At 41.0% G+C, this 13,847-nt stretch overlaps 1 protein-coding gene across 2 annotated transcripts in view; it reads right to left on the reverse strand.

Annotated features, from left to right (window-relative positions):
* The window catches only part of Fbn1 (fibrillin 1), a 202,614-nt gene that overhangs the window by 49,217 nt on the left and 139,550 nt on the right, over positions 1-13,847 (reverse strand). For both annotated transcript variants that reach the window (XR_005877372.1, XM_013112353.3), the window contains exons 30-35: positions 12,716-12,838; positions 11,619-11,744; positions 9,976-10,101; positions 3,216-3,338; positions 2,946-3,068; positions 1,438-1,563 (exon numbers count right to left, since the gene is read on the reverse strand). Coding sequence is in view for 1 of the 2 variants with exons in the window: in XM_013112353.3 (XP_012967807.1) it covers positions 1,438-1,563; positions 2,946-3,068; positions 3,216-3,338; positions 9,976-10,101; positions 11,619-11,744; positions 12,716-12,838 (747 nt within the window). In the remaining variant the exon portion in view is untranslated. The remainder of the gene's footprint in view (positions 1-1,437; positions 1,564-2,945; positions 3,069-3,215; positions 3,339-9,975; positions 10,102-11,618; positions 11,745-12,715; positions 12,839-13,847) is intronic.

Below are 13,847 nucleotides of genomic sequence, written 5' to 3' on the forward strand. Positions count from 1 at the left end.
TTTTAAGAGAAGCAACACTTGCCCCGTGCCTGTTTGTTTCAGGAAAGGTGGTACGGTACCTGTTTCTCCTGGGTTTGGGAGTGCAGAAGTAAACAAGGCATTAGACTCACCAGCAAAGCCATGATCTAGTTTCTTGTCTTAGAAGTTTTGTATTAGTGCAGCATTTTTAACATGAACATGATAAAGAACGCCCAAGCGTTTTGTAACTAGGGGTAGTACAGAAATCAGTGTGTATGACACAGCTGAAGAGTGATTCTGAATTCATATCTGTTTAACAAGGAACAACTATCAGCTAACTCACTAATGGGGACTTGCCTAAACTTCTGTCAGTCCTTATCATCTATTTACTTCTCCTGAAATCATTTGAGCCCACTGTAGGCCCTAATTACTTTGAATGAAGACAGTGTGCTTATATTTGACAAGTGTGAGTAAGGAGAAGAATCTGTTGTTTCCTAATTGAAACCTTCTTGAGTTAACAGGTTCCCAGGACTCTTGCTGTCTGAACAACACTCCCCAGAAAGACAGAACTTGAGGCCGAGAGACCAAAGCAAGCGGTGCTCTTCCAGGGAATTTTCCTCCAGGGACATGTCAAATCCTGTACTAAGTCTTCATGTGTGGATATCTGGAGAACGTTCTAAGATATATTTGGGACATTACTCCACACAAGGAGCAAACTCTCTGCCTGCTGTCATTATTTGGAAGCCTTGACCTCCAGAAACTGCAGGCTGGCAGAGATTTACAGCCATGCTTCTGTATTTATAGACAACCCTCAAACAGAACACGAGGGGACCTGTGCTTTGACAGTTCTTTTTTCCAGAAGTAGGGACTACTGAATCACACTGAATTAAATGTACATGGTCATTGTTTCTCTCTTATGTCCATTCTATGATTTAGCATTGCAGAATATTTGGCTCAGTTTTTCTCTTCATAAACAGAAATGGTCTACCTGAGGATTAACCCTCTATACTAGTTACTTGGCTTGTTGGTGTGACAAAATATCCCCCAAAAGTATTAAAATTAAGAGCATTTATTTTAGCTCACACATAGTCACAGCAGGGAAGCCATAGTGACACAAGCTTCCCCAGTCAGGAAGCAGAGGGCAATGAATGCTAGATAGCATGCAGTTTGAGTTCTCTCATTTTTGTGAATTCAGGACTCCAGCCTATAAATGGTGCCATCAGAGTTAAGACAAGTCTCACCTTGGTTAACCTAATCTAGAAAATCCCTCACAGGTATGCTGGGAGCTTGACTCTTGGTGCTTATAGATCCTTTGAAGCCAACAATATTAACCATCACACCCCTCTACCAACTGAACAGAGTTGCTTAAATGGGAAGGCAAAAACATATTTCAAGTTTAAAATAGAAAAAAGTCATAATGCTTGAATAAGCAAATCTCCTGCAGCCCTGCAAGACCCCTTCTAGCCTCCCCACAGTTACCTTCACAGGCCTTCCCGTCAGCACTGGGCACGAAGCCCATGTCGCATTCACAGCGGTACCCGCCAGGGGCGTTGAGGCACTGGCCATTGCCGCAGAGATTCAGGTTCTCAGAGCACTCGTCGAGGTCTGCAGACAGAAACACAAGCCATACGTTTGCAGTCAAGTGCTTTGCAATGCCTCAGGCCCTATAATTTTTATAACTGCCAAGTTCCTGAATATAACTGTACTTCATCATAGTTCCTGCTTGAGAAATTTACATCCACTGGTTTTCTCTTATGAATGCCAATAACGAATATGCAGCAGTATGGGGTACAGATTCAGAACTCCGAACGCTAAGTGATCACCAGTGCTGCAAAGTGAATGCTAAGTCAAACTCATTGTCCAGGCTAAGATCTTTTCACAAGAAGGGTCATTCACGGGGGGACATATTCGAAAGAACATGTCACAGTGTGCGCTCATCTCTCAGGCATCAGGCTCAGCTCAAAGGGGTGACAGAGGAAGTGGATTGGCAAGATCACTAATAATAAATACCAAGCCTGTGAAGCATCGATGCCTAACAAGTGTAATTTAAACATTTTCCCCACGAAAATAAGACAAAACATCCCTGGGTCGCAGAGATGGTCTCAGCTATGGTAAAACTTTCAGTAAGCCACTCACTGAACCTTGGCTTCTCTTGTACTTACTTGACACATTATTATTAAATTCAGTGTCAGAAAGAAATTAGCGCTTCAGTTTATTTAATTAACTTAAATTTATGCTCTGAGTCACATTACCTATTTATGGCCAATGGGTAAGGGTCTTTCTTATTTAATCCTAAAGCCCTGACCCAAGAAGTTCTGTCTTTGTGCACACGCACATGTAACTGTCTGTGTGACAGGGCAGTCACACAATTATGCAGTAAGACATTTAGATTCAGATAACAAGTTTGTGCTAATTCTGTGACTTGTAATTAGTGACGAGAGGGTAGATGTTTCATGAGTTCGTCATAAAGTAAAAGAAAACCTTAAGAGCCATTCTGAATTGTTGTTGTGCTAATATACAGTGAAGGTGATGACGTGTGGGAATTTGTACTGTTTCCTCCAGCAGAGCACCGCCCCCTCTGCCCTTTTGTGTCTTCCTGCAGCAAGCTTACCTTGGGTTTGATATGCACAGCAAGACACCAAAACAAAGGTGAACACACATCAAAGGTAATATGAATTGCTTTAGAATAGTGATGTCATTATACAGATTTGATATATGTGCATACATATGTATGTATTTGCACATGTATGCATATATATGAGATGTGATAGACAGACAGACACATACACACACACTGCTCTAGCTGTTTGAGGGTTCCTTGGTGACTTGCCTCCAATGTTTCATTCCATGGGGAATCTAATCTCAGAAAGCAGTCTTTTTTTTTTACTTGACCGGCATGCCCCAGTCTTCAAACAGAATTGTTGGTCTGATGTGGGATATTACGCTTTCCAACAAGAGTCACACAGTTGTTTCCAAAGTAAGCCTACCTGTGCAGGTAAAGCCATCGCCTGTGTAGCCCTCCTTGCAGAGACAGCGGTACGACCCCATGGTGTTCTTACAGTCAGCGTGTTGGCTGCACATGTGGGTTCCATTAGAGCATTCATCCAGATCTTAGGAATAAAGTTTACATCGTTATTAATACCACCTCATTTACATTGAGTAACATACAAATTAAATTTGACTTCATAAAATCGGTATTTTCATGTTTCTAATCCGCGTGATTCATGAGTGCAACTTCTGTTATTGTTCCTGCTCACCTGTGCACTTAACGCCGTCTCCAATCCACCCAGGACTGCAGCTGCACTTGAAGCTCCCCGCTGTGTTGGTGCACACAGCGTGTCTGCCACAGTTGTGTGCCCCGATCTCACATTCATTGATGTCTGGAAAACAATCAGTGCTTTAGAAACAAAGTTCTACACAGCAGCTTTTTTGGTCTTTTTAATGACTTTGAAATAATCAAAAGTGAATTCCCTCTCATCCTTACCCTCATATAATACAGATGACTTAGTATCCACAAAGATGCTAAGCTCCCTACTGAACAGCTTTACATTTAATTTACAAAGAAGGAAAGACGTGGTCATTGCATTTGCTGTTGGTTAACTTCCACTCTCCGTATTTCTACTGGGAGCATACAGCTGCCTCTCAGCAAAGTGAACCTCTCTCCAAGTGACAACTTAAAAGGTAATGGCCTAAAGACCTTCTGGTTAGTGTTCACGGTCATGTTTTTATTGGCAATATATTTTTAAGACAACTATAGGTAATTATGCATTTTTCAATCTTTAAAGGCAATGCTTGCACATCAGAAAACTTTTGAATTACATATTTTTATTCTTAAATTTAAAGCAGTGTTATCCCACTATGTTTTACTTTTGTATGATCCTTCAATCATTTGCAGCAAATGTTGCTTAAGGTAATATGTAACTCTTCTTAGCTTCCCTTAGCCTTCTTGTATATTTCATATAAAACTCAAGTCAACCTAGAGAGAACTTTTGCCAGAATAAGAAATACCAGATTAGTATTTAGTAAAATCAAAAATGATTTCAAAATTCTCCATTCCCTGAAATTTCATTTCAAATTTAGCTAAAAGAGACTATGTAAAAATGTTATGGTGATTTCCCCCACCCCTCAAACAAACTCAGCACATAAGGAGTTACCTTCATAATTAACTCTGTCATTTACTAGGAATGAATATTCATGGATATGATTCTATGATTTTTAAATGTAAACCAATACCTCACACAAAACTTGGGTCAAGAAGAATAAGACAGGCACAGGAAATGCTGCAAGAATTTCCAGTGATCGCTCAAATAGTGGCTTGGAAAAGACACCAGGTAAGCTAGCTGTATTTACCCTTTCATTTACTCATGAAGCTCGGTTCAACAGCTTGCAAGTGTTAAGGAACTGGTGGCTTGCCAAATGTTCCATCTTAAGCCTAGAATGGCTTGGGCACAAGCACAAAATACAATAACAACAGGTTTCTCTTACAGAATTCTTTTGTAATGTCACAGATAACCATGACATGAAAATACATAGGAAAGAACATTTTTATGGATCATTGCAAGTTGTTTAGGCTAACTTTAATGTGGTCTCAACAGTCACATGAACTGACAGAGGTAATAGGGCAGTCCAATGGAGACACACAGCTTTGAACTTGTGACTGGAAGCCTTAAGTAACTGGATAATAGAGCCCACCATATCATAGAAATAAAGAAGGCCAACAATCCTGCTGAATGTCACACAGGCATTCAGGAAGGCAAGCCTTCCTATTCTGGTCTATCAGACTCCATTGAACCAATGCAGACGCTCCCAAGCATGGCAGTCTCATGTCTCAGAAGAATGTACAAATCACAGCTTTTGAGTTCTATTTTAATGTCCTTCTTTTATTTGTCATAATATTTGCAAATAATCTTGGGTGGAAAGAAGGAACTGGTGTGTGTGTATGTGTGTGTGTGTGTGTGTGTGTGTGTGTGTGTGTGTGTGTGCTATCCTCCAGATACTGCAGAGCTGCTAGAGTCTGGGTGTGAAATGCCCCCAACAGGCTCCTGTGAGTAAATATTTGCTCCCCAGCTGTGGCACTGCTTGGGAAGATCGATACCAAGGCCTAGGTAGCAGATGTGATCACCTGGGTAGAGTTTAAAGACGACATCTGCTTTGGTGGCCAAGACGTGAAAAGGCCATCCTGCAAACTACCACCACAGGCAGAGCTGCCCCGCTGCCATGGGGAAGTCAAGAGTTGTTTCTGTCAGGTGTTCCATCCCCCACAAGAAAATTAATGGATACAGAACCCAGAAAATTTCTAAGTGTAAAGAACAAGAATTCTGTTCCCCAAATGTTTAAATTTTCAGAGAAGACAGAGATTGGGCCCCACAGCCAGTAAAAAGCAAAGGTAGGGTAACCCGGGACTCAGTTTCCCTGTCCACCAACACTTCCCTTGGGCACAGATCAGTAGCAAAGATCATTTGTTTAGCAGTTTCAATTTTATTCTAAACTTTGTTTTAAAGTCTGAAATGTTGGGAATTATCAGACTCAGAAACATCCATGAACCTCTTACTAAATTCAGTTAATCAGAGCCTGCAGATCTGTCATTCTACATGCTCCCTCCATTTTTTCTTTTTACTAGCACATGTTCACTGGATAAGATGGGTCTGGTTATATTTTCATACACATATATCATGTTCTTTGGCCATTCAGCCTCCAAGTGTCTCATGTTTCTCCCTCTGTCCAGTGGTCAAAGACACCACTATTTTCACATGCTTTTACCCTTCCCGTTAACCTTGCTTTTAAGAAAATGATCACTTCTTTTGATAGAAGAAATCTCCTTTAACTATTACTATTAAAATGTAATATTAAATTCTAATTCAAGGAAATATTTTTGAAATTTTGCGTCATGCTTTGAAGGCGAAAGGAAATTCTGTTTGCAAACAGCCATGTGTCGTGGGCTTTGGAATACCTGGAAAGAGCAGTTCAAGGGTCATAGTCAGGTCTCACTTGTGAATATAACTCATCATGTTTAGTAGCTTACATGTTTGGTGTGTGAGAAAGACTGCAAGTCACACACTGAAAACACACGTCTGAGGTAACAGCGCCAGCATGAGTATGGATGTACACACACACACACACACACACACACACACACACACACACACACCAGCTTTTATTGATGAACTGTTTCCATAGCAAACAGACAAACATGAGAAACTGAGCTGCAAGGAAAACAAGCAAACAAAAGCACTGTACTGAAACACTCTTCAACAGCATGAAGGAAACAGCACAAGTTTGCCAAGAACATCTCTCTCTGTACAAATGTGTTCTTTTCTCCACAAGTTTGCTCCAGACAGAAAATTCATTTTTCAGAATAAGCAGAAGCGAAGCAAAACAAAGCAATTTAAATTCAGGCTGACACTGTAGCCTCCGCAGGCCCAGGGTCCTCTGTCACAAAGACTCACAGGTCTTTTGTGTCAGGCTCCTTGAAGGGCAAGGGTTGGCTGTGAGCAGACTTCATGGCAGGGCTCTGCCTACCTCAGAAGTCTAGCATTTGGGTACGGGATGTGTAGCCTCCCACAGCATCATCCAGAGAGAGGCCATGCCACCCTCACAAATGCCTGCCTATCTGCCTCCTAGACACCATTTGTCCCAAGGGTCCTGATCCCGTGGTCCTGACATACAGGGAAATCTCTAGAATTGGGGGTTGAGGAAGAGGGCGTGACAGCCTAAATGCAAGGGCTCCTTGGATTTCTTAATTTGGGTCAAAATTTGAGCCAAAACTATTAACTGAAGTGAACACCCACAGAGTTTCCGCAGGCTGACAGCCAGTGGAGCAGCAGTGATAAGACTACAGGGGAGATGACTGGCTGTTGGTGCGGAACGGTGTGCCTCTGAGACCCGCCAGGAACGGTTCTCAAGTGGAAGGAGCAGAGTTTGAGAGAAGGAATTACCCAGATATCTAGCTATTTCAACAATTTTAATCGTATCCACAGTTAAAGTGAGCATGTGATACCAGGGAGGTTCTTAAAATTGAGCTAGTGAAAGCTGAGACCCACTTGGGTGGCACCCTGCGAGGTCTTTCTTATCTTCTTCCAATTACGGTTACTTAGCATGAGCAGCGGAGGTCACAGGAAAATTATGACCCTACCACTTAAGCCAGAGACAGCGGAGCTGCATCCTAGGTTTCAAGCAAACGTGCATTCCCTCACCATTTAATCAAACATTCCCCTCAGCAGTATCCACAATTTGGACAAAGCTTAAGAAGAAAAAAAAATGAAGCCCTTAGCATCTGTGTGGGCTGGGAATGTGAGTCAGGGGGTGGATTCTTAACACTGCTGATGTGATTGGGAGAAGAAAACATGTTTATTTGTTAAAATGGAAACAATTAGTAATGACAAGGGAGCTGGAATATTTAGACAGAGCTGTAATGGAACCCAGAGGGTGATTTTAGTTCTCATGAAACTATGTCCTTAGGAAATAGCATATGTGTTCTTAATAATTGCTTCCCAGGGTCCTCATTTTAAAAATCCTATATAAATAAGTAGGGTGTGCACGTGTGTGTGAGTGTGTGTGTGGTTACGATACAATTGAAATGTCTCTTTTTGCTGTTACTCATAGTGTGTCTTGTTTATCCAATTAGGCATGATAAGCATCTCCGCTTACATTAGTTGTCTGGGACATTATAAACACTTGTCTTTAACACAACCGTCACCAAGGTGACCTGATGGTGCTCAAAGCTGTAACATTGATTTGAAACCAGCCTGAAAGAGCCCTAGTTACGTGAGGCTGAAAAGACATTTTGGCTGATTTTTTAAAAACTTGTTTTCAAGTGTGTGAGGCTTCCTGCCAGTTCCTGTCTGTGTAAGTCATTTCCGGTCCAGTGTGATACCCTTGGCTGTTGCTAACAGGGCTATTCACACAGGATCTTTTTCTTCTTCCCTAACACAGCCCCCTTCTCCCACATGCCACTGCCAAGCTCTCTGTCCAAGGGGACTGTTTGATTAAAGGCAGAGGACCCCGGTGATTTGCTCATGATCAGAAACCAGTAGATGAGCCCAGGACAAAATCCAGATTCTACTCTTGCAGATGTGAATATCCTAAGCCACGCTACCATGATATTTAAGGGGCCACGAAACCAGGGCTTCTTCTTTCTCATAGTACTTGCTGGATATCGCCAAACTGAAAAGTCATCCTAGACTGCAGCTGGAAAGAAGGTTCTGGCCCTTCTGATAAGACGGTGTTTCTGAGTATATTTCAATTTGTGGCTTTGCTAAAAGGTGACTGCTGGATCGTAGCACTGGCACTGACTCATCCAGTGCACAGTGAGTACTTCCTGTCCCCCAAAGTCTCAGCATCTCTGCAAATTCAATTATAAAACAAGGTTTTCTGCACACAAAGTAAAAATTTCCCTTTAAAAATGGATTCCATGCACGTGTGGCAAAGAGTTATACACACGTTTTGGTAGACTTCATGTTGCCTCTACACACCATATCTGGAATGTAAGTTCCTGAACATAGTATCTCTTTTACCTGTGTTGCAACTACAGCATGAACATAACCTTTCAGCATGATAGAGGACTGAAAATACCATCCACTAAAGGTTCCCCAGTTAGATGGACTCTAGAAAATGAAGTTGAACACACTCTTTCCTTAAGGCGATGAACGCCGTCCCCAGAGACTCCATTCTTTGGGATCATCATGGTCTTCTGCTTAACTTCAGTGAGGTTTATTTTTTCCTCTACTCATTACAATGAGCACAGAACTAGTCTACCTCATTTTCATGCTGCCGGGCCATAATCCTTCAACAAGCCTTATATTAACTTTGGCAGCTGATAATAAATGTTGAACCTGAGAATCATCTGCACCTGTGCATCTATATGGACAAGTTGGGGTTTAAGCATTCCACCGTTTACCAGGAAGGACCCCTATCCAGGCTTTCCATGAAAAGCAATAGAGGGGGCATAAAAGCTTTTCAGTATCATGCCTCTTTCAATGGCTTTGGCAGACTGATGTTTTTGAATCACCAATAATTTTACTGGCATGTATTAGCAAGTCTGACAGTTAACACGGCCGCTTTATAACTGATAAATATATTCTGATGCTCTCTTGAAATGCTTTGATAGAATTGAGATAAGGAGCCACACATTCTCAAACTGCCAATAGGCCGATGTTAATGTTTAAGTCTCAAGGACTTGCCAAGCAGCTTTTAGAATTCAGGCCCAACCCACTACTTATTAAATGTTTCTTTTTGTAGTTACCTAATTCAAACTCACCATGATGTTTTAAGTTATGTTATATGTCATAATTGGTAACTTTAATACAAGTTGTTACAGTAAAACTTGACTCTGTCACTCCATGTACTTAGTTTCATTATTTCATGTTTGAAAACAACTAAATAAGTGTAAAACAAGATCGTGGGATTCTTCCACTTGGTGTTTAACAGCACAGTCTCCAGAAAACACTGGGAAAGGTTTTCTTAAGTTACTGATAATAAACTAGAGGATTGAGAATGGTTCAATTCCCTATGACATTAGCTAAGTCACACAAATAAAGACTTATTTAGGATAAAGGGTAATGCATCAAAGGCAGTGAGGAACTGAAGACTGGTAAAATCTAATAAACTGGGACATTTTCTTTAGAAGACAGGTTTAATTGTAAAATTAAGTGTTGGCAAAGAAGATTATCAAAAGATCTTGCTCTGATAAAGGGGTGTGAATGTTCAGTCACTAGTATGGTCACTAATGTGACCTGAAAGTATGATTCTTAACCTATAAAAATCACATCATCGGTCATGTTAACTTACCCAACACAATATATCTTTATTTTCACAGATAGAAGGACAGACTTCACCTTGGGTCTAATAAAGCATGGAAAGTTTCAGAAGGCATAGAAGCTAAGTGAATGAACTATTGTATGCAAAATACCTATAACACAGTTAAAATGGCAAGTCTAAAACCCCGAGTTAAACTGCTATTATTATGGCAGTTTCTTAGCTAACTGATATTTTTTGATTGATATGACAAAGGAAGCTTACCTGTACAGCCCGTTTTTCCCTTTTTCCCTGAATAGCCCATATCACAGTGGCAGATAAATGAGCCTTTAGTGTTCTCACAGGTCCCACTGAGACAGATATTTGGATTCAGGTCACATTCATTGACATCTGTAAGATAGAGAAATGATTCATATATCCAAGTTTCTGCTGTAATGAATACTTTCTCCCTGAGATAAAAGAGCTATGATAGAATACTAAGAAATTGTTAGATGCTTTCACTAAAAAATCTTGAAAAGTAAACATTATAAAATATTATATTTAAATGCTTTCAATCAAAAAGAATATAAGAAACTCCATATACACTTTTTTTTTTGTGCCAACTAGTCATGTAACCCTGGCTCTTATGTTTCCCACAGTGGGAGGGTCAGGTGGCCAGGAAATGCACTGAACCCTGCTGAATAGAAGTGTGTTTTTCTAGGAGCCAACATACTTTGTGGTAAGATAACTGATTCTTGTGCTTGTCTGAGGATTCAGAAAGCAAGTCATCCACAAGCTATAGAAGCCAGTATCTGGGTCTTTTATTTATGGTGTTACAGATTCCATCTGTGTGATAACTATAATTTAGTTTCCACATTAAAAAAAGAAAGAATAGAAGAGAGTAGGAGAGATGGCTCAGTGGTTAGGAGTACTGGCTGTTCTTCCAGAGGATCAGGGTTTGATTCCCAGCACCCACATGGCAGCTCACAACTGTCTGTAACTCCAGTCCTAAGTGATTCAATGCCCACTTCTACATCTTCTGGCCTCCACTGGCACAGGCTATGCATATGATGCACATACAGATATACCAGCAAAGTACCCGTCCACATAACTAATGTCCACATGGCCCATCTTAGGCTCCTACTGCTGGCCAAGAGAGAATGACCTTCTCACTAGACACAACTAAAAAATAAATAAAAAGAAAGTGGACAATAGATAGAAAAAAATGCTTTTCTAGGCTCTGGGCATTAGGCAACAAAACTACAGTGATTCCCAAGATAACAAAAATAAATTAAGTGGGTTCTAGGTTATTCTCAGATTACTGAGGAGCAAATTCTAGGCCTGGGCCTATGGGAGATGATAGCACATAGAACCAGATGACATCACAGACCCAGCTAAAAGCCAGAAGAGAATGGCATAGAGAGGACACAAGTGACCACAGATGGCTCTGCAGATATTCAGAGCAATGGTGAGTTCAGTCACCCAAGACACAAACCACCCAGGCTGGGGAGGCACTGTTCATCCAGTCCAGCAAACCTTGGCCTTCACAGAAGACCTACAATGATGCCCCTTCCCCACGGCTAAATTAGAAAGCCTTAGACTTCACATGGACCAGAGTACAGTTCCAGAAGTGTCTTGCCTCAGTAATGCCTCAAAAAATAGTTCTGCACTACCTGCTGCTTAAAAGTAAGACTTGAAAAAGGCTCAGCCCAGTTCCCGATGACATAACTGCATTCTCACAGTTTGCCAATACTTCTAGAACACAGAAATAGCCATCAATCCCAAGGTGAAATTTAAAATTACTGGCTCACAACAAAAAGATATCAGGCAGGAGATGAAACAGGGAATCTAAACAAACTGATCTTTGCATGATTTCACAGTACTTGTGACTGGGCAGGTGAGTTAGTTGATGCTGCCTTCTTTCTTACCTACACAAGTCTTCATGTCTTCAGATGCCATGAACCCATCGTAGCACAGGCACCTGTACTCTCCAGGTATGTTTGTACACTGACCACCATCACAGATATTGGGGTTATCTTCACACTCATCAATGTCTAAAGAGAAGAAAACCAACAACCACAAGTTATAGACATTGATATTGGCTCCATTACACAGTGAGCAAGCAATAACTGAGCCAACTCAAAAGAAATTCAGCCCGCTTGAATAAGATGAACACCTCCTTAGCTTTATATCAGTTACTGCGTCAGGTTATAATGGGCAGAGGACCCAGTTACTCTCAAAACTCTCAGCATATGATCTAAGGATACAACAGATCCATGCTGATCTGAAAGACTAGCAGTAAAAATGTAAACATGAATTTGTAATTCAAAATGATTGTGAACTGTATTTTATCACTGTCCAGTTATAAATAGTTATTTTCAACATTTACCTTGACTAGTCAAATTTACATAGGTGTGGTTTTTGGGGGTTGTTAAAGGTCAAATAAAATCATATGGTTCCTAAGTTTGAATTCGCTTCTTAACCAGAGAGCCAAAACTCAAAGGCTGAGTTACCCACTCCACTTTTTCTCCCCTTGGCTGCCTGACTCTTCCAGCATAAAACAGGAAGATGGGAGTGTTAGGAGAGTAACTCTCAAACTCCAGCATCTTTCCAAACACACGGATCACAAGATGACCCAGTACTTTTCAGTTCAGTAGATATGGAGAGAGCCTGAGGTTTTGTATTTTCACAAACCCTTGGGTAATGTGGCTGCTGCAGAAAACACACTCAGAATTGCACCAAATTGGGTTCAAGATCCAACTCTCCAAGATGCTGTTTAATGAACAAAATGCTTTCTAGCCATTTATTTCAGTGCTATCCTAACTTTCATACAATCTCAATTGTAGTTTATAAATGAAGATCCGCTGCTAAGCGTCTTGCTTAATGACACACAGCTAAAATATGCAACAGACAAGGACTTGAAGGACTTGACACCAAGGTTGTTAGAGTCCAAAGCCCAGGCCCTGAACAACTCTACTTGGGTGATTGTTACAGAAAGATATAACGAGAGGGTAAAGATGCTCACCTGTGCATGATCTCTGGTCTGGCATCAGTGCAAACCCTGGCTGACAGCTACACTCATAGCTGCCTTCAGAGTTTGTGCAGAAGGTTTCACAGCCACCGTTCATTATGCTGCATTCATCGATGTCTAAGAGAAGTGAGAACAATATTAGAATGTTTGTTCTCTCCCAAACTCTTGATGAAATTTAATTGCTGCCATAGACATGTTAAGGGATGGGATTTTGTGGAGGTGATTAAGCTAGGAGGACACCATTCTATGGGTGGCAGTGGTGCCATTAGAAAATGGGTGAATTTGGCCACTTTTGTTTACTCTCTCTCTTGCCTTTCATACATTTTGGTGGAGCAAAAAGGGCCCATACCCAATGCCAGCATTTTGCTGTTGCTTCCCAGCCTCCAATTTTTATCATTATAAATTAGTCAGTCTCAGATATTCCAGTATAGCACATAAAAACTGACTGAGACGTCTTCTTCTGTGTTTACAGTTGTAGCGATCTTCTTGGTCATCGATTTAGTTATGAACTCGAATTATGGCTTAATGGGCTAAGGTTCTGATCCTTTGCAAGAACCTGAATTGAAGTTTTGAGTTGTCCTTGGGTAGTTTTCAACAGAATTTGTGCTGATTTATGGTTTTGGGGTGGAAACCATCTGAGACTTGGCAGATCCACATGGTGTACATCTCGTGCCAGGCCCAAACTGGCAGCATTTACACAATTTCACTTTGACTTTGGGCATGATAAAGCCACAGGGCCTCCAATGTCACTCTCCACAGCAGGACTAAACCTACAGAGGACCAACCACAAAACAAAATTCTTGTCCCACGAAAACCCATACTTAAGAAGTGCCAGACATGGCCTCGATTCCAGGGAAAGATATGAACATTCCATGGCCTTCTTTGAAATCTTCAGATGATCTCTATCATGTGGGGCAGAGACCTCACCTCATGCCTTTCTGTGTTTTCCATGGCACTTACCACACTTAGCTCATTTCAGGGTTAATTATCGCTGGCTGATTTGCTTTGACATGCCTATGCTTTGTTGATTATTCAAAAAGTATACATCAGATTACATATCTTTCACTCATCTTCTTTAAAGAGGAAAGCAAGGTGTAAATATTGTGAGCTGCTATGAGATTTTATT

The sequence above is a fragment of the Mesocricetus auratus genome, unplaced genomic scaffold (assembly GCF_017639785.1).
Source record: "Mesocricetus auratus isolate SY011 unplaced genomic scaffold, BCM_Maur_2.0 Super-Scaffold_100004, whole genome shotgun sequence".
NCBI classification, from domain to species: Eukaryota; Metazoa; Chordata; class Mammalia; order Rodentia; family Cricetidae; genus Mesocricetus; species Mesocricetus auratus.